At 51.2% G+C, this 20,479-nt stretch overlaps 6 protein-coding genes across 6 annotated transcripts; 3 read left to right on the top strand and 3 right to left on the bottom strand.

Annotated features, from left to right (window-relative positions):
• Window positions 1-897: 897 nt before the first annotated feature.
• Window positions 898-5,927, top strand: Z518_07062 (uncharacterized protein; the record flags this gene model as incomplete). The annotated part of the gene is made up of 8 exons (XM_013415191.1): window positions 898-1,924; window positions 1,974-2,572; window positions 2,613-2,909; window positions 2,968-3,142; window positions 3,195-4,765; window positions 4,828-5,421; window positions 5,473-5,526; window positions 5,637-5,927. 8 exons carry the CDS (start codon window positions 898-900, stop codon window positions 5,925-5,927), a joined length of 4,608 nt encoding a protein of 1,535 aa, XP_013270645.1.
• Window positions 5,928-8,593: 2,666 nt separating this feature from the next.
• Z518_07061 (uncharacterized protein) lies at window positions 8,594-9,778 on the top strand (the record flags this gene model as incomplete). Its single annotated transcript, XM_013415190.1, has 3 exons — window positions 8,594-8,727; window positions 8,788-8,968; window positions 9,023-9,778. The coding sequence occupies 3 exons, from the start codon at window positions 8,594-8,596 to the stop codon at window positions 9,776-9,778; spliced, it is 1,071 nt and encodes a 356-aa protein (XP_013270644.1).
• A 427-nt stretch (window positions 9,779-10,205) lies between these two features.
• Window positions 10,206-11,447, bottom strand: Z518_07060 (uncharacterized protein; the record flags this gene model as incomplete). Its single annotated transcript, XM_013415189.1, has 1 exon — window positions 10,206-11,447. The coding sequence occupies one exon, from the start codon at window positions 11,445-11,447 to the stop codon at window positions 10,206-10,208; it is 1,242 nt and encodes a 413-aa protein (XP_013270643.1).
• Window positions 11,448-11,817: 370 nt separating this feature from the next.
• Z518_07059 (uncharacterized protein) lies at window positions 11,818-13,405 on the top strand (the record flags this gene model as incomplete). The annotated part of the gene is made up of 2 exons (XM_013415188.1): window positions 11,818-11,991; window positions 12,038-13,405. 2 exons carry the CDS (start codon window positions 11,818-11,820, stop codon window positions 13,403-13,405), a joined length of 1,542 nt encoding a protein of 513 aa, XP_013270642.1.
• A 1,341-nt stretch (window positions 13,406-14,746) lies between these two features.
• On the bottom strand, window positions 14,747-16,711 carry Z518_07058 (uncharacterized protein; the record flags this gene model as incomplete). Its single annotated transcript, XM_013415187.1, has 1 exon — window positions 14,747-16,711. The coding sequence occupies one exon, from the start codon at window positions 16,709-16,711 to the stop codon at window positions 14,747-14,749; it is 1,965 nt and encodes a 654-aa protein (XP_013270641.1).
• Window positions 16,712-19,172: 2,461 nt separating this feature from the next.
• On the bottom strand, window positions 19,173-19,982 carry Z518_07057 (uncharacterized protein; the record flags this gene model as incomplete). The annotated part of the gene is made up of 1 exon (XM_013415186.1): window positions 19,173-19,982. One exon carries the CDS (start codon window positions 19,980-19,982, stop codon window positions 19,173-19,175), a length of 810 nt encoding a protein of 269 aa, XP_013270640.1.
• Window positions 19,983-20,479: the final 497 nt, after the last annotated feature.

Genomic DNA, 20,479 nt, shown 5'->3' with positions numbered 1-20,479 from the left:
ATGCGCATCAGGAGGCCCAAGATGTCGAGATGTTCGGAAGGATGGGAGGAGGCACCAGATCACTAGTGTCTGGTGATTATGACGAGCTCGGAACGAAAGAGAATTGTACCAGTTGTAGGGTCGTGATGGAATTTGTTGTGTGACTGTCGGATATGAATCAAGCCGCTTTCTGAGGGACCTGATGCAGCAATTGGTCGGACACAGTTCTATAGTAGTATTGAGATATCACTTCTCCATATCGGCTCTCTATCCGGTCGGTATCAAAGTTCCGGCACCTGGCATCAACCACCATCCCAATCGGAGGCGGAAGAATGGGGACCCGAGTAGACGAACTCAGCAAATGCTACACCATCGTGTCGAGCCAATGCCAGTGCGCCTTCAAGCCTAAGCTTTGCCATTTGCCATCTACGTCATGACCTGGATGCGCTCTTCTACACGGCATGGACTAGCCTCGCCTCCTCTGATGCCTTTTTCTCTCTCGAATTTCAGAGCTACATCAGCAAGGAACTCGGACCTCGAACCATCGATCCATTGCAAACCTTTTCCTCAACAGGCTACTATTGGCCTATCCCGTCGTATACTACTACACGCTGTGCACAAACTCATTCCTATCCACATCCAGCCATCCACACCTATTTCAGGACGTGATGGCGTTTTCAAATTCACACTTCCTCCCTCCATGTGGATAATCGTCGTACTTCAGTGGATACCGATTTGCGTGGGAGCTTCTCAAGGTCTCCATCAGTACTCTGGACTGAGAAGACGACGACATTGGATTCAAGGAGCAGCTCGGTCGAACAGCATATAATTGGCTTTGAGGACACAACCAACGTGCCAACCCCTACTCCATCCAAGACTCAGACTCAGACTCATTCCTGCTTCCCGCCAGCTCCAGCCATGGCTTCGGGACACAACCACACACCCTCATCTGGCGAGACGGCAACGACCTCATGGCAGCCTCCCGACGACCAGCTCCGCAGGGATCGCCAACTGGTGAATGAGCATTCCTCCAGGCAAAGTATGTCGTCCATCTCGTCTGATTGGGACTCTACCGAAGACTCGCCAGTGGGAAGAACCGAATCAAAATATATGCCTCTCCAGGCTGCACCGTCAGCTGAAGGCCCACGACCTGGACTTCAACGACGCAAAAGCATTCAGACTGAGGAGGACCTGTTCAGAGCTCTATCTCGTCGACGTACAAGTGCTTCTGGAAAGTCGGACGCCGCACTCCAAGAGGAGCACGACGAGATTGAACGCTTGATGTCTCGAATGTTTGGAAAGGCACGACGGGACCAGTCAGAAGAGGAACACACTCGCCATAGCGGCGTCATCTTCCGAAACTTGACTGTCAAAGGTGTCGGCCTGGGCGCACGTCTTCAACCCACCGTGGGCGACATCTTCTTAGGTCTTCCGCGAAAGGTGAAAATGCTCTTTACCAAAGGCGCAAGAGCAGCGGTGGGTACGCCACCAGTTCGAGAGCTTCTCAGCAATTTTGACGGATGTGTCCGACCTGGTGAGATGCTTTTAGTCCTCGGGAGACCAGGATCGGGCTGTTCCACCTTTCTCAAGGCCTTCTGCAACCAGCGAGAAGGCTTCCAGGCTGTGGAAGGAGAAGTGACCTATGGTGGCACAGATGCCAAAAGCATGAAACGAGATTTTCGCGGCGAGGTCATTTACAATCCGGAAGACGACCTCCATTATGCGGCACTCACGGTCAAGCGAACGTTGATGTTTGCACTACAAACCCGAACGCCAGGGAAGGAGTCCAGACTTGAAGGAGAGTCACGTGCCGACTACATGAAAGAATTCATGCGTGTCGTCACCAAACTTTTCTGGATCGAACATACTCTGGGAACCAAAGTCGGCGACGCATTTGTTCGAGGAGTATCTGGTGGTGAACGAAAGCGAGTCAGTATAGCGGAGGGTGAGATATTCTTTTGCACACGTATGACGCGGGGTACTAACGTGGGTAGCGATGATCACCCGGGCGTCTATTCAAGGCTGGGACAATTCGAGCCGTGGTCTTGACGCCAGTACCGCCTTGGAATATGTCCAATCCATTCGGACTCTGACCAACATGGCCCATACCTCAACGGCAGTTTCCTTGTACCAAGCGGGAGAGTCCCTCTATGAACTCGTCGACAAGGTGCTTCTTATTGATCACGGAAAATGCCTCTACTATGGCTCGGCCGACCATGCTAAACAATATTTCCTTGACTTGGGCTTCGACTGTCCGGAACGGTGGACCACGGCAGATTTCCTTACCTCCGTCACGGATGAGCATGCGAGATCGGTCCGACAAGGTTGGGAAGACCGAATTCCCCGGAATGCGGATGAATTTGCAGCCTTATACCGCCAGAGTGATGCGTATCAACGAAATCTTGAAGATGTTCAAGAATTCGAGTCACACCTAGAGGAACAACGGAGAATCCGGGAGGAAAATAGATCCGAAAAGAACAAGAGGAGAAACTATACTATTCCGTTCCACAAGCAGGTGATAGCTTGCACTCAACGTCAATTCTTGGTAATGACAGGAGATCGAGCCTCGTTGGTGGGAAAATGGGGAGGTCTTGTTTTTCAGGCATGTAACATTCGGAGCATCAAAGGAAAAGCACGCGCTCACCATTGTGCAGGGCCTCATTGTCGGAAGTTTGTTCTATCAGATGCCTAAAACGGCCGCCGGAGCATTCCCTCGCGGAGGCGCCATTTTCCTCCTGCTCCTCTTCAATGCACTGCTGGCATTGGCTGAAATGACTGCTGCATTCTCCTCGAAGCCAATTCTCCTGAAGCATAAGTCATTTTCCTTCTATCGTCCTGCAGCCTACGCTATTGCCCAAACCGTTGTCGACGTACCCCTGATATTCATCCAGATCATGCTGTTCAATACTCTCATCTACTGGATGGGTGGTGTACGTTCATCTTCAGACTCTGTGTTGCCTTTCTCGACAATGCTAACGTACTCTATAGCTCGCACCCACAGCCTCTCAGTTCTTCATTTCATGTCTGGTATTATGGATGTGTACCATGGTCACATACTCTTTTTTCAGGGCTATTCCAGCCTTGTGTAGAACTCTTGATGACGCAACTCGGTTTACTGGAGTGTGTATTCAGATCTTAGTGGTCTATACCGGCTATCTCATTCGTGAGGCTCCCCGACGCCTGTTCTGAATTTCCTGCTGCTAATTAAAAATCAGCGCCGACTCAGATGAAGCCATGGTTTAGTTGGCTGAGGCGAATTAATTGGCTCGCCTTCGGCTTTGAGGGCCTCATGGCGAACGAATTTACGGGCCTGACTTTGGACTGTGTTCCACCATACCTTGTCCCGCAAGGACCTCATGCCCAGCCTCAGTACCAATCCTGCACCCTGGCTGGCAGTCAGCCTGGCGACACTTTTGTCGACGGTGCTCAGTATATTCAAACCGCTTTCGAATACACCCGTGCCCATCTCTGGCGCAATTTTGGTTTGTTGTGGGCTTTCTTCATCTTCTTCCTCGCCCTGACCGCCTTTGGCATGGAGAGAATGAAACCCAATTCAGGAGGAGGCGCGATCACGGTCTTCAAACGCGGTCAAGGCCCCAAGCAGGTTGAGGAATCCATTGCCACCGGTAGACACGAGAAAAATCCCAAGAGGGATGAGGAAGCAGCTGCCGTTGGTAGTGATACACTAATTGGAGAGAAAACGACAATCCCCGACAATGAAACCAGTGATTCGACGAGCACGAAACAGGACGAATCGGCAGTGAAGCAAGTAGCGAAGAACGAAACGATCTACACATTCCGCAATTTGAATTATGTGATCCCGTACGAGAAAGGAGAGCGAAAGCTGCTCCAAAATGTTCAAGGTTATGTCCGACCCGGCAAACTTACAGCATTGATGGGAGCCAGTGGTGCGGGCAAGACGACGCTTCTCAACGCCCTGGCCCAACGGATCAACTTCGGCACCGTGACGGGCGAGTTTCTTGTAGACGGTCGCCCGTTGCCAAAATCGTTCCAACGTGCGACCGGGTTTGCGGAGCAGATGGACGTCCACGAGCCTACATCCACAGTAAGAGAGGCCCTGCGCTTTTCAGCCCTTCTCAGACAGCCCAGAGAAGTTCCAATTGAAGATAAATACGCCTACTGCGAGACCGTCATCGACTTGCTGGAGATGCGAGATATCGCTGGCGCTACGATTGGAAAGATCGGAGAGGGGTTAAATCAAGAACAGCGAAAGAGACTGACTATTGGCGTCGAACTGGCGAGTAAACCTGAATTACTCATGTTCTTGGACGAACCAACATCCGGTCTGGACTCGGGCGCTGCAGTCAACATTGTCCGTTTTCTTCGAAAACTGGCAGACGCGGGTCAAGCGATTCTTTGCACTATCCACCAGCCTTCTGCTGTTCTGTTTGAACACTTTGATGAGCTTATCCTCCTCAAATCTGGTGGACGTGTTGTGTACCATGGACCCCTGGGTCATGACTTCCAGGAGCTGATTCGGTATTTTGAGGAGAATGGAGGACGAAAGTGTCCTCCCCGGGCCAATCCCGCGGAATACATGCTCGAGGTGATCGGAGCAGGCGATCCGAATTACAAGGGCAAAGATTGGGGAGATGTGTGGGAGCAGAGCAAAACCCACGACGCACGATCCGATGAAATCGCCGAAATGATTGAACGGAGGAGGAATGTTGAACAGAGCCGGAACCTCAAGGATGACAGGGAGTACGCCATGCCACTTGGAATTCAGACAATGGCTGTCGTCAAGAGGTCGTTTGCAGCATACTGGGTAGGCCACGAGAATACCCTTCCGCTCGCCTTCATCCTCTTTTTCCGCTAATAGTTCTCCAGCGTACGCCCAGTTATATCATCGGCAAACTCGTGCTCCATATCACGACCGGTCTCTTCACGACTTTCACCTTTTACCATCTCGGCTACGCCTCAATTGACTTCCAGTCTAGACTTTTTGCATGTTTCCTGACGCTCACCATCTCTCCTCCGCTTATTCAGCAGCTCCAGCCCGTCTTCATTAATTCACGCGACATCTTCCAATCAAGAGAAAACAACGCCAAAATCTACAGCTGGTTCGCGTGGACGACGGGGGCAGTACTGGTCGAAATTCCCTATGCCCTCGTCGCTGGAGTGATATACTACAATTGTTGGTGGTGGGCAATAGTCGGCTATAGGTCTTCGACGACCACTTTCACCTCTGGCTTCCTACTGTTGTGTATCCTCTTCTTCGAGCTATACTACGTCAGCTTTGGTCAAGCAATCGCGTCATTTTCACCCAACGCACTTCTGGCCAGTCTCCTGGTACCCGTGTTCTTCCTTTTCGTGGTTAGTTTTTGCGGCGTCGTCGTGCCGCCAGCACAACTGCCACAATTCTGGCGCTCTTGGATGTATTGGCTTACTCCTTTTCATTACTTGCTTGAGATGATCTTAGGGGTAAGAATCTATTCACTTCTGGACATGACTTGAAGACTAATCATGATACAGGCCATCATCCACAATCAGCCCGTCCAGTGCAACCGAAGTGAATTCGCTCGATTCGTAAGTCTATTCTCCCCCCCCCCCCCTTTTTTCTCTTACGATCCCGCTCGTCCAATTCCGTCCTCATCCCTCTTCTTTCAGTGCTATATCTCTGACGTCTTCTTCTGTAGAGTGCACCCCCTGGCCAAACTTGCCAGTCTTATACCCAAAACTTCATCAGCCAAGCCGGCGGCTATGTCCAAGTTGCCTCGGATGGGCTTTGCGAGTTCTGCCAGTACGCGACCGGCGATCAGTTCGGCCGGGGCTTCAGCGTTTACTACTCGCATATTTGGCGGGATTTTGGAATATTTTGTGCCTTCATTTTGTTCAACTATGCCGTGGTATATTTCGCAACGTGGCTAAGGTTCAACGGGAAGAATCCTTTAAAGAAGGTCTTGATAAAGAGAGGAGGCGTTCAATAACCGGAGGAGGAACGGGCAAAGGCAGAGGTGGAGTTGAGTTGGTAATCGAGACCTTTCTCACAGAGGTGGGTTCACGGTTTTGCATAGGGAGCGGATCAATGCTCTCAGAGTTAGAGGTCATGGTTATCACAGATTCTTCCTTGTCATGATTGATCGACTCGATTATCATCGATAATTCCACAGAAGCTTGATATCACCTGTGCGTAGCTTGAAGGTACCCCTCTCGGCCCTTTGCATGTTCTCGGTGGACTGGGGCTGATACGGACGGCGGGTGGCAGAAAATACCTCGTTGAACTCAATGAGAAAAGACAGCTCTCTGCGTATGGAACACTGGGTGATCGGCACTGATTGATGAATAATGAGTTTGGGAAAGGGGAGCTTTTGACGGATCCTCTTATGATATTCTTGTCCCTTCAGTGCCCCAGTCCTCATCTCCATCCATCTGCATTCTGCTCCGTTCCGGTCTCCGTCTTAGCGGCCTTCTCCTCTTCTTGAATCCTTTTGCATTCTTCGAATATGCACTGCCTGATTGGCTGATGCTTTGAATCTGAACCCTGATGTCCTCGTCTCGCGACATTTGAACCGCTGGGTAACTGCGTAGATGGTCGTGTCGAGCTTGACAGCCAGTTCGTATGCATCAAGCGGGAGACACGGAGGTATCAGAGATTTGTAAAATCAAAGGAACACCGTTTGCCTTGACTTCCTTGTCTCTGTATTTTGCACGCATCTCATGAAGAAACTCGAATCAAAAAGGAACTGTTCCACCTTCTGAGCGAACTCATTGTCTGATGAAATTGTGATTAATTTCAGGATCGAGACATGAAAGGCTGTAGAATTGGATGAAAGAAGCGCCGCGTAGATCAGGATATGGTTGAAAGAGGAGTTCGGATTAGGAGAGTCGAAATTTCCAAGTCTTCTGGCTTTGTTATCGATTTGTCCAGGCAGGCGAACTGCCTGCATGTCGCTCCCAGTATCCTGGCAATCGTCAAAGAATTGCGTCAAATGCTATTGTCCATTTCCTTTTCCTTCTTCAGAAACCTGTCTAGCGTTCATGCTCTAGCCGCCAATGTCGTTTGGCATTGCCGAGGGGGTGTGTCCTCGATCTCGAAAAGCTCGGTTGTCGACCTCGCATCTACATCGGTTCCGGGACGAGTCTCCGTCGAATTGGGAGTCGTACGTCCGGCTGTCACCAGAGTGTCTGTCATTCTCAACTTACTACAAAGAATCGGGAGGAAGGAGATACCATCACACCTATGGACGCAGTGATGCTTGTTCCCACTCCTGACTACAATGCACACGTCACGACTCCGGGGCTCATTCGTGCTTGACATCCAAGCCCGTCTTCACTTATGCATTTTGGGCTGTCGCATCCAAAAAGTCTGATCATTGCTGCCGAAGTTTGTCGCTATGGGCCTTGAATGTCCAGGAGCCGAGATGGCCTGTGTACCCATAGTGCGGCACGTGATGGTGTTGATATGTCAGTCACACCGGAGATGATGATACAAGCTGCGGTAATTCGGGGCGGGGGGAGTATGTATCGCTAATCTTTCTGGACTTTCATGTCAGACTAACCATGCCCTAGAAAAGCAAGTCGATGTAAAGTGTCAGACTACGGAGAAAAGCAAACCGGAACCGAGCGATGACACAATGATTCGGAGTTCAGAGAGTGCGAGAACAGATTGTAAGAGCTAGAGAGGAGCCACAGCTGAGTGAAAGAGACAGATGGCCGCCGCGAATCGTGAAGTGGTATGAACAGAGACGAGATAATGAATTCTGGACGCAGAAGAGGGCAGAAATAAGACATGAACTGAACAGACTTTTGATGTCTTTGACTCTCTCAGCATTGGATATGCATGAAAATAACAAACGTTAATGGCGCGAAATATTTACGAGGTTCAGATTGACTTTGAGATACATTTACTAGTACCGGCGGCCAGCCAGCAAACCCTGCCAAACTTGCCAAGGGTCTATCCTTCTTGTTGCTCTTCCCCATCCCATGCCGACGTCTCCGAGCAGAAGCTGAAGAATCATTGTCGACCGCCTTGAAACCTGGGATTCGAAAGATGAAAATGAATGTTCCCAAGATATGACCGGCACTGGTGGACAAGGCCTGGATGCCTCGGTTGGGCCCTTGTCGCGTCATGGTTTGAAAAAAAAACTGGTTTGTCTGACCGCCACATCCTCGCCAAAAGCGCCATATCTTGTGGAGGGTTGCCACCTGTCAGACGACGCCTCTTGGTAAACTGAGCTCGGCGTCCCTGACTTCATGCCCTTGTTCAAGTAGCGAGCATTACATGGTTTCCTCAACTTCTTGTTTTGACTCAAAACTTGAGATAAATCTGTAGCTCACGACTGGCCACCGATCTTGTAGCCACTGCTAATTGGGCTGCTTCTCCTGTTTGCGGGCTTATCCTCCTCCGCCGCGGTGGACTGACGCGGATGTGTTCCTCTCTCGATCCATCAGATCAAGATGACGGAACCAACGTATCGCTTTGGTAAGTCTCTCGCCGTCTCGCGCAACCCACTCTAGCATCTCTATTGCATCCCAAAGATGTATGAGTTCTACGACAAGGTCGAGATACTAAACCCCAAATCAATATTTGAGAATAAGCTCAACTCTCGCCACTCATTGGCATGTTCGTTTCACACGCTAACCATTGGCAGAGATGGCAAAGTCAAGCCGCGCCAACTGTCAGAATATGGCATGCAAAAAGGCAGGCGATAAAATTCAGAAAGGCGAGCTGAGATTCGGAACTCTTGTTAAGATCAATGAGCACTTCGTCTGGATGTGGAAGCATTGGTGAGTCTTCCCACCGTCGCCTCGACCCCACTTGGAAATTCTTTGCTCACTTTAATCCAGGGGCTGTGTTACACCCGCTCAGATCGAGAATCTCCGAAACCAAGTCGGACCACTGGGAGACCTCGAAGAGAGTGACTTGGAGAGGATCATTGATGGCTACGATGAAATCACCCCGGAGTCACAGGAGAAGATCAAGGTGGCGCTCCGGCAAGGCCATGTTCCAGATGAAGACTGGAAGGGGGTCAGTATAATGCCATCAAGATAGTTCTTCGTTCTCAACTCATCTCCAATCTAGGTGCCTGAGTGGAACCGGCCTGGTCAAAAGGGTATCAACCGACGTACTCCACAGAGTAGCAAGAAGAAGAAGAAGGCCGATGAAGAGGATGGATCTCCAGCGGATGAAGCCGGGACTCCAAGTAAGCCCAAAGCGAAGAGGGGACGAGGCAAGAAAGTCAAGATGGAATCTGATGATGAAGACGACCTTGCGCTATCCCCGCCACCAAAGAAGAAATCCGCACGCCGCCAACGCAGGACCGAGGATGATGAAGACGATGTCGCTTTGCCTCCACATCCCAATAAGACCACAAGGAGAAAGCGCAAGGCTGCAGTGAAGGAGGAAGAGGAAAAAGAGGTCGAGAAGTCACAAGCGAAGAAAGTCAAAACTAAAACCGAAGATGATGACGGCCATGCCGCTACCGAGGAACCTCTGCCAAAAACCAAGTCCAAGAAAGCCAGCAAGAAAACAAAGACGGTCCAAAAGGAAGATGTTGATGACGATGATGTTCCCCTGGCTCCGAAAGTCAAAGCGGAGCAAGCCAAAAAGGCGAAGAAGATCAAAGAGGAGCCTGAGCCCGATGTCGAGTTTGATGTCAAGGCAGAGGACAATGATGATGAAAGCCCACACTCGGCTCCTCCCAAGGCACCCCCTTCTGATCCCGTGGACGAGGAGAACAGAGACGCCGATGTCGACAATCCTGAGCAAAAGCCGAAGAAGAAAGCTGCCCACAGAGCAGCCGGTGAGACCAAGGCGAAGAAGAGGGGTCCCAAATAAGCACTGGGTCAGACTCACAGTTCAAGGAATCACCAGAGGCTTTCGTTGATCAGATTGACAGATGGAATTGGTGGCGTTCGAGTGGCTGGCGCTCGTGCGAAGCGATGACGGCAGGGGGAACCCGACGTACCATGAAGGAGGTTTTTCATTACTCGGGGGTGTGATATTCCCTCGAAGCTGTCAGAGGAGTTGCTGCTATGCGACAGGAGTTGAAGCAAGATTACCAATGGTAGTATTTCTTGGTCGGCAATACATACATGTTGCTTTATCGCACGTATATTCTCTCTATTCATACAAATACATCCGAGTTTAAGCAAAGACGACGTGGGGATGTCTCAGCTTCGAAAATCCCCAATCAGACGGAGAAAGAAATGGCGCTTTTATTTCTCTAGCCAAACCCAAGACACTTCAAAAAGCCTGTCCTGTTCTAGAACTCCCGACTCTCGCCAATATCGCAAACATCGAAAACACCTGTCTCTGGCATCGAGTGATGAGCCAACGCCTTCTTCAGCAACTTGGGCGGTTCAAGGACGTCTTCTTCCGTCAAGACCCAGGTTCCCCAGTGCATACCGAGAGCTTTCTTGCATTTCGTGTCCCTAAAGATCTCGACGGCATCGCGAGGGTTGGCATGCATTGGACTCATGATCCATCGGGGCATGTAGGCGCCGATAGGGATCAGTCCAAGGTCGAAAGGCCCACGGAGACGGCCAATATCCGCGAAAGCCGGGCAATGTGGAAGTGAAGCGTATTCCTCCGCCCAGTCATCTTTGCCGTCTGATTCCTTCGGGACGGTTCGATAGCCCGTGTCGCCGCCGAAGAAGACGGATTTGCCGCCGGAAGAGACAGACCAGGAGGCCCAGAGAGTGGCGGCACGGTCGTGAACGCTTCGCGCGGAAATGTGTTGGCAAGGCAGACAGGAGATGCGGGATGTGATAGTATCAGCCGAGGATATTTGGGCTTTTAGTTCGGGGCTGTCGGCTGAGGTTACGCTTGTTCTCTGGGACGTATCCCTTTCCGAGGATTGGGAGGGCGTCAATGCGAAATCGGCCTCGTCCCACCAATCCAATTCGGTGCACTTCTTGACTCCACAGGCCTCAAACCACTTCTTGTTGCCTAAGGGGACGAAGAAATGGCATTCAGGGTGATGTCCTGCGATCTCCATAATTGTCGGACGTGAGAGATGATCATAGTGGTTGTGGGAAATGATCACTGCGTCAATCGTGGGTATGTCTTTGATCTGGCATGGCATTTCGGTGTATCTTTTGGGTCCCAGCCATGAAAACGGTGAACACCGGGCCGTGAAGACGGGATCGAAGAGAACTCGGAGTCCGGAGGGAAATTCGACATAATAACAGGCGTGGCCGAGCCATGTGGCCCGCAGGGAAGAAGTATGGCCGGCGCGTGAGGGTAAAAATGTCGGAGGATGTACCGGAACGGTCGGAGGAGTGGTGTCTGGTTTATTGGCGGTCCCTTTGAATCTTCTGGCGAGGAGGCCTCCGATGATGGTGAAAAATCCATGCATCTGCCACGACGGCCAGGGATTGTTGAAGCCACCACTCTTTACGTGCCATGCTTTTGATTTAGTGATCTCATCGTCGGGTTTGGCACTCGCCACTGACGGTGTCGCAACGGTCGCGGCGTAGAGAAGGGCTGCAGAGGAAGATGCCATTGCGCGAAAAGGTGCACAGTGTGGGGAAGAGACTTGGAAAGGTGTTCGTCTGTTGAATTGACGTCGGAAGAAGGAGCGCATGGAATGAAGAGCCTTATATGACACGAACTCGCATAATGTCACCGTAAGTCCAGATTGACGGGTGCCTGGGAAGTTAGTGGCAGTAGATATATTGTATCCAGCATGCACAGGCCATCGCGCCTTCGCGTAGGTTGATGCACGTTGCTGATTTAACCCTTAACACCGAGCAACGCTCGGAATCGGGCAAACAGAACATCCCGGCCTTGCTTTTTGTGCTGCGATCTCCCTCGGGAAACATATTTTGATCTCTATCGGCTCGAATGCTTCCATCGACGGGTTTACACAGGGTATGCAGGGCGACAATGGAGTGGTTACCGTCGCCTCGAACCCAGCTTCTGCGCCTTCAGGGTTGAACGACGCCGCGGCGCAAAAAGCCGACCTTGTCCGCCCGCTTGCTGGGGCCACGAACAACACGGAGAGCGGGCTCATTGCGCAGCTGAGTGGGAACCCCTTCTTTACTGCGGTAAGTGTGGTCATGATTTTGCCAGTCCGCTCTCTGACGATTATAGGGGTTTGGACTGGCCGGTCTCGGTGCGCTTGCGACATTGGGCCAAAGAGGTCTCCGACACGGAGCCGCCCTCGTCCGCCGCCGTCTCCTCGTCGATGTCGAGATCAGTGTCCGAGACGACTCCTATCCTTGGTTTCTATATTGGATGACACTACATGAGCGAGCAAGACTGGTGGGAAATAGCGCCCGGAATGGGACCGGCGATGCCGCGCAAGCCCAAACAGGTGTGCTGGAATCAATTCTGCAGCGCCTGACGCCGGGCATGCGACACTTGGCGATCGAGACGGAGAAACGAGAGCTACCCAATGGCGCGATCCACACGAATTTTGTCCTCATACCGGGGCCCGGCCGACATGTCTTGCGCTACCGGAATGCCTGGATCTGGGTGAACAGGCAGAGAGAATCCAAGCAGTTCTCCATGGATGGAAAGCCGTGGGAGACCGTCACGTTGACCACACTTTACTCGCAAAGACACGTCTTCGAATCATTATTCAAAGAGGCTCATGATATTGCGACGCAGTCCGTGGAGGGCAAAACGGTCATCTACACGGCTTGGGGGACAAAGTGGGATAAATTCGGTCATCCTCGCAGCAAGCGACCCCTCGATTCGGTGATTCTGGACCAAGGCGTCAAGGAAAGAATCGTCGCCGATGTCCAAGACTTTCTCTCCTCTTCCAAATGGTACCACGAACGAGGTATTCCCTACCGACGAGGCTACCTCCTCTACGGGCCTCCCGGAACCGGGAAATCGTCCTTCATCCAGGCTTTGGCGGGTCATTTGAACTACGACATTGCCATGCTCAACCTCAGCGAACGCGGTCTCACAGACGACAGGCTGAATCACCTGTTGACCGTCATCCCTCAACGAACTTTGGTCCTCCTGGAAGATGTCGACGCCGCATTCGCCAATCGCCGCCAAGTGGACAGTGACGGATATCAAGGCGCCAACGTAACCTTCTCCGGTCTCTTGAATGCTATGGATGGCGTCGGCAGTGCAGAAGAACGGATCATTTTCCTGACAACAAACCATGTCGATCGGCTTGACGAAGCATTAGTCCGACCCGGCCGAGTCGATATGACCGTACGATTGGGCGAGGCTACGCGATACCAAATTGAGCAACTTTGGGAGCGCTTCTATGGTGATGCTGATCCGAGCGGAAAGGCCAAGGCGGAGTTTTTCAACAAACTCGTCGCGGTGGGAGTCTTGTCCGATACGTCTGCGAGGAACAGTCAGACGAGCATGGCAGCCTTGCAAGGGTTGTTTCTGTACAATAAAGGCCATCCTCAAGGGGCAATCGATATGGCATGGCAGTTGGCGCCAGGTGAATTGCCTAGTGCCTTGACCCAATCGCAAGCTCGTGCCTCCTAGCCGAATTGGGAAAATTAACAGTATTGTGTCGATGGTCTCGGCTGGAAGATGGCGAAAGGAGGCTTTCACTCGTGTTCGTCCGTGATGTCACTACCACCGAAACCCTGGGATTTACTTCTCAGCGCTCCTTCGTTTACTGGACAACAAGTGTAAAAGATAATCGTCTCAAAATTGCGCCAACAGACGGATTGTGTTATTGTCGTCAGCGGTGCCCTAACTTACAACAAAGCTTCACAAACCCGACGTGACCTCTCCGCCCTACTCATACTCACCACCTAATATAGATCAACACTAAATGATCTTCTCGAGATACTGTATGACTAGGAGCTTTGGCTACAAATTATGGAAATATGGCCCTCCCCTCTCTTCGACCTTGGCAAGACAGCTGAACAAACCATTCACCCCGATCGTGCCACTTTTAAAAGCCCTCTGCTCCATAGCCATGGTACTTGATTCTGCTCCCGATTCGTTCAAGACCCAAGGAGTGGTGCCTCTAAACCGGCCACGGCTAGGCTAATCTTCAACATACTTCTTCACGAACCCAAGGTTGCTTGGCGGGACGAGAAAGTAGCTGAACGTGGCAACAAACTCATTAGCAATGGATCGCACCAAACTTTGTTCAGGGAGTTCTTGGGAATTGGTGCCTCACCCCGTCTATTGATGAAGAGACGATTGGGTCTCGTTCTCGCTCCTTATCAGCATTCGTAAGCACATCTCCTTTGCCGCGATATGCATTCCCGCTGACAAAGTGGCTTGATAGAGACTAGAGCGGTGTTGCAGTCTGAATCGCATAAAATCTTGCCACTCTGACACCTCTCGAATCTGAATTTGCTAATCCCGGAAACTTGCGACCCGCTCACAGGACGCCTATATCCCTTACGACATATTCAACCATATTCCAATACTTGATGGCCAACAGAATGCACAGATTCAGTCAGGATGGCTTCATGCGGGAATTCCTCCGTCGTTCCGATTGGTTATTACAATATGGACCCTGGCCTTGGCTCAACAGGGGCGCATCTGACTGGACAGATTTGTCGACATCCTCTGAAATTCGATCGGCGCCATGGACAGTCAAGTTCGAAATGATCTCCATATAGGGCTCTCGAGGCGGCCCGTCTGGCACAGGCAGAGTAGACAAGAGTACGGCGATGGGGAGTATAGCGGTAAGACACAACCTTTCCAAACTACTCGTTTTCTCTAGGTTCTGTCGAGAGGCGGAGGCGTAGTCTGCAGTGGAAATGCTTTGTCACTCACAGATGCTGCCAGTTCATGTGCCGTTCCGCTGCGTCATCCGTATGGAGGCGATTTCGGCCATTGGCCCTGTCTGTTCTGTCCATCCTACGTGAAATATCCCTCTTCCTCCGTCCATTGTATCTTGTCATAGTCCTCTACTGGGTGCCAGACTCTCCACAGGCAAAATCCCAGGCGGCGCCAATACCCCGATTCCTGCATCAGCATCAGGCCAATGAAAGTAGAAACGTCATGTGACCTCTCCCGAGATCTAGTATGTACCCCGAGTTTAAGCACAGCGAGACGACATTTGTGCCGGTTTTTCAGTCGCTTCCCAAATGCGAAGCCACCCGGGTTGCTAACCACTCTGCGGCGGTCATGTGTGTACAGACTGATATATCTCCTGGTGTTTTCCTCCAAATATTTCACGGAGCTTTCCAAATCGGCGAGGACCTCGCTGTCTTTATGGTAGTCAAGAGCAACAAGTAACTCAACCTTACTGCTTTCAGGAACCGCTTCAAGAAGATCAGGAAAGGCGCACATTTGTCCGGAAAAATGTCCTAAGATATAGGACTCTGTCTGGCGGGGTTCGAACTTGCATAAGCATTGGAGATGTGATAGGCCTCTTCGGTTTTGCTGGTCTTGGTTTTGCGAACGCCGGATGTCGAGACGAAGAATTTCCTCGAATATATCGATGAAGCGAGCAGGCAATTTATCTGGCAACTCCGAAAACTCATTCGCATGCCATCCTCTCCCAAAATTCGGTGAGCCAGCGAAGACATGCATCTGGCTGCCCACGGGATAATTTTTCAGAAGTTCTTGCGTGAATTGAATCTCGAGCTCGTTGACATCGTATTGTTGGGTTTGTTTATTTGGTGCGGTGTTGCCAAGTTGAAAGCCGAAGATCTGCTGAATGCCATATATTCTGTCATTTTTATTCGTCGCTCTGCGGCGCGCAGCTGCACCGTAAAGTATAAAAGGATTTCCCGAGTCAATGGCTAGGATCCCGCTCTTTCTCAGCAATGGAACGACATCCCTCGCTGCGGATACTCTGGGTGTGTCAGAGTAGTGATTTAGCCAAGTACATGTCCTGGTGAATGTCTTGAAGGATGTTCCATCACCACAGCCAGATATTTCTGGCAGTTTTGAGCCTGCACGATCCAGAACATAACTATATGCAGGAATATATGCCTCCTGCAGTGTCCAGACAGATCCAAACCAGGGATCATTAAGGATTTTCTCGAATAGGCCTATGTTCTGTTGCAAATAGTCTGGATCTGCTGATTTGGGCCAGTCTTTCTCGGAAAGTGTGGTGAACCAGATGTAGGTTTTCTCGGCCCTTCGAAATATTGCCGCTTGCCGGCCGACTTCTAACCGCCCCTCATCTGAATCGGGACCCTGATTAACGCACGCAACGTCGAGCCAAAGGAAGTCCGTGCCACTGTATCTTCGAATCCGGTTGATCACCCGCCTGAAGTCATGGACGGTGAAATGAGTGGGCTCAATGCGAGGTACTGGCCATTCAGTTTCTCCGATCGATATGGGTTCGGCAGTCTCGTCTCGGTATTTGCCCCAGGTGTATGACAGCGCGGCGTATTCTGGAGCCTCGTATTCTGGGCCTTCCTTGCCCCCGTAGCGATTGCCCGGACGCCATGTAAGCGACTTCATGGTAGGGATGTGAAGCAATCTCCGGGGCCAGTCGCCGGTATCGCGATCAGAAATCTCTGATACATCTTTCCGCCATGGTGACGATTCATCCAAAGCTAGTTCTCGAGTCACGGAGGTCCTCGTCAATATTGCACGGACGGTATCCCCGTTCCGAACACCGTAGTCGTCCAGGCTACGATTTTCTTGAAGTCCCGTCCACGTAAGTTGTCTGAACGACCAGGTTAATAATATTTTGACATAGAACTTGTATCGCATCGGTTTGTCGATCTTATCTTCGATCTTTTTCTTTACCCCACGGATCGTGCTGGTGGACGTGACCTCAAGCAGGGAGCGGTACTGTCGCTTCCCGATTACATATTCGACAACTGGCGTTGATCTAGTTAGCTCAGACGATACCGGAAGCATGCGGAGACGTACAGATATGCATCTCGAGCAGAAAATGACCGGTGCACTCCTGTGAATGTTGTGGTCAAAAATACTTTAAATCGAAAATGTTCTCCTCTCTCCCAGATCTTGTTTTTGATGTCGATTTGGCTGTGATCGCAGCCTTGACCCAGGAATGAGGGAGGGGATGTGAAATATTGTTCGATGGCCGCAGCCACTATCGTCGTCATGTGCGGCGCAGAACCCTGGGCCATCATTGTTTGAACTGGCGTTTGCATGGGATTGGGCGACTGGATGAGCATATCCTCGGTGGCGAAATTCAGACATCTTCTTCTAGAGTACTTGCAGATATTAACCGCCATTCAAAAGCCATATATGCCTCTTCCAGGAAGTGGGGCGAAGCATACAGTATGTGGCTGTGCCTCGGTCATTTCCGACGACAACACGCGCCTTTGCTCTTTGCCTATGACTATCAACAGCACCCTTCCTCCTTCTCCAGATCTTTCAGCCTGGTCCCCAAAGGGTTGGGAACCCTAAAGGCTCCTGTTCGGCGATAGTCGAAAGTTGGTAACTCTGCTTTGAAGCGGACGTCTCGCCGTCTCCCACTGCAGATTTGTCAAGGCTTGCATGCTTCACCATCTAGGGTCCAAACCTGTCCAGAGATTGTCGCAGATTAAACAACGTATCTTTGGAGGAACGTGCCGATTTGGCCCAAGTGTTGACTGAACGACTCAAGAACATGACCTCGGAGAGACTGCTAGGACCTTTCGTGCCATGAAGAGAGCATTTTCCATACGACAAAGATCAATGTAAGCAAGCAGCGAAACAGCACACAAGCAAAGGCTCTGGTGAGATAAACGAAGACTTGGAACGTGTCCACGACCTGGCATTCCGTTGATTAGTCGCCTCGGTGAAAGGTGAGTGTCATCTTTGATGATATAGTAAGACACCAACGTCCCGACCTTTTTCTCGTCTGCAATCCTCGATTTTCGGCGGACAGCCAGCGGTGATTGAAGAGTGACTCCTGCGCTTGTTATCATAAAAGTGGAAATTCCCCAGTTCTGTCAGTTGTATGGAGTTTACCAGATCTTCCAATCCTCAAGCTCGCCGCTGTCGGTTGTTGGGTTTTAGCTTGAGAATATTCAGACCACGGCAAAATGGCAAATGCGCATCGCATGGGGCCTGGAATGTTCTCCAAACATTTTGTGCACGAGTGATATATCTCAATATCGCAGTGTTTGAGGATCCTGTATAGATCTCGGCGGGGGAGACGTCCCCATCCAAAGCCGGAGACAATTCCGCGAGATGCAACAGCGAAGAAATCCTGGAAGACCACAAATCCCGAGTGAATTGAAAGTAGGAAATCGGCGATCGAACAACCGCAGTCGTCGGTTTTGTTGGTCCTGTTGCACCGCAAGACCCCCGACATTAAACAAGAGTCCGGTGCAGGCATTATGCGGCAGGCCGCCATCGAGTCAGTATCCGAGAGATTGCTAGACAGGTGGAGCAGGTGCTCGGCGACACGCCGACGCTCGAAAATGCGGATCTCTGCAAGATCTGTATCGAGGCATCAAGCTAGAGAACGATGGACGGGCCCCCGTTAGGTGCGTGACAATCATGCTACAGGGATTTGTACAGTAGTATCTGATGGACGGCCACAGAGCCGGAACGCACTACATGTTGACTGGGAAGTTCTGCCTTGGTGCCAACTTGGACAATCTGCATGACCCCAAGATGAGACCCGAAACATTTCAAGAATTCCTGGAAGCTCAGAGCGGCGTCTGATTGACTTCTGAAAGTATGGGTCCCTCTTTGGAATACGGTCGAATATGGTGTGGAGACTTTCCGTCTTGAAAGGTTGACGCTCATCCATCATATGGTCCTCACGTTGTAGGATTCTATCCATTTTCCGTTGGTTCTCGGATGGCAACAGATCGACCGGCTCGGTTGTCAGCGTGGGAGTTGTACCATGTAACGTTCGTCTGGTCACTGAGTATAGTCGGGCTTTGCACCGCGCCACATCAACGGTTGAGAGAGGCTTCACAAGACAACACCGGGAACATCGACCAAGACTGAAAACAATCAATTCCCTTTGCTACTATGGGAGGACACGTGTCGCGGCCCAAAGGACTCCGCTGAGAGTTCTGTGTCCCTGTTGAATGAATCTCAGCAAGAGTCGGTGAGGTGCAGTAAATGACTTGAGACCGGATGCCGATGGCTGCAACGAAACTGGCGTCTTGCGGTCAGGGCCATTGTCTGACTGATAAAGAGGCTTTCTCGGAGTCTGGCAGATCCGAGATTCACATGGTCACAGTCGCAGCATCATGAGCAGCTACCGCGGTGAGCTCTGATGCGTTTACTACTTTCAGAATTATGCTGGGTAAAATCCCAGAACAAACTACGAGATTACTCGGACGATGGATGAGTACCATTCCGCCATATTACTGCCCGTCTGGATAGAAAATCACCCTCCACCCCGAAATCATTCCAGGGAATATGGCCATGAGAATCGAATATTGTTCTTCGCCAATCCTGCCATGACAATATCAATGCCGCCCGACTTGATCATCCACTCCAGTCGATGATCCCGATACTCACGCCTCATTAACCCCTTCTTCAGCGCGTCCGTAGCCGCCGAGAATCCTCCCGACGCGGCGGTAAATTCATCATACACCGATTTCACCGACGGACGCTCTTTAGCTTTCTCATACCATCGTCGAAGAGGAGTGCCGGGCTCGGGTTCCACGTGGTACGAGGTTGAACGATTCACCATGGGCCAGACACAGACATCAGCCCAGCCAAACCGGTCGCCGCCAAACCATTCCGCGTCACCCAGCTGCTCGGTCAGCCAAGCATGCAGCTGCCTGACTTGATGCCTGGCCTGTTCCGTCATCTTGCTCGCCTTCTCCCCTTCCGCCCGCTGGAAGGTTTGAATCTCACCCATTCCCCAGTTGACGGCTTCATATTGCGAATCGCAAACATCCTCGATCATGCGGGCTCTCGCTCGTCCTGCTGGCTCCGCCGGGCGAAGCGGTACGTCGGAGTACTTATCTTCGATGTACTCAAGGATAATGGTGGAGTCGAAGATCTTGAGATCACCGTCCACAAGCGTGGGGACTTGGATGCGGTGATTACCCTCCGAAAATTTAGGGTCTATGGTGGCGAGGTTGCCGCTTCCACCGCCTTTCGGAGTTTCGAACTTGAACGGTATTCCCTTCTCCCGCAGCGCGATGCGGATTTTTTGCGCATATGAGCTGACCGGGTGGTCCCAAAGAAAGAGTTCGGTCGCCATTGCGCCGGATGAGGTCCCTCGACGGCGATACACGATTGATGACCTCTTGACACGCAAACGGTAATGATGCTCTTGTGCCAGAACCGTACCCTGCTACCTCCCCGAATTCGAAGCACCTCAACTGACCGGGATGAAAATCCCCAATGAAGGTGGGTCAAACTACGCAGTGCTCGGAGGACGGCGAGGATGACCATGGGATGTTCCGGAGGACCGTCAGACTATATAGTTCTCGAAGCGTGTACAACCATTTCGATCGTCTTTACAAGCCTTGGCGTCGCCGCTTATTACAAATCGTGACCTGCACTCTAATAAACAAGATACAGATAGACAACCACGACTTCTTCAGACAACCTTTGCCGTTGCGGCGTTCCCTTTTCCCTTTTCGTCCTTCTCCGGTTCCGGATACGATACGTACGACTCTCTTGACGGTACTATAGTGTTTCAGATCTCATAAACGCCCAGGATACCTAAATGATGTGGATCATGTATGATGACGC

The sequence above is a fragment of the Rhinocladiella mackenziei genome (genome assembly GCF_000835555.1).
Source record: "Rhinocladiella mackenziei CBS 650.93 unplaced genomic scaffold supercont1.5, whole genome shotgun sequence".
NCBI classification, from domain to species: domain Eukaryota; kingdom Fungi; phylum Ascomycota; class Eurotiomycetes; order Chaetothyriales; family Herpotrichiellaceae; genus Rhinocladiella; species Rhinocladiella mackenziei.
The sequence above is the reverse complement of the archived record's forward strand: the minus strand, read 5'-3'. Positions and strand labels throughout refer to the sequence as shown.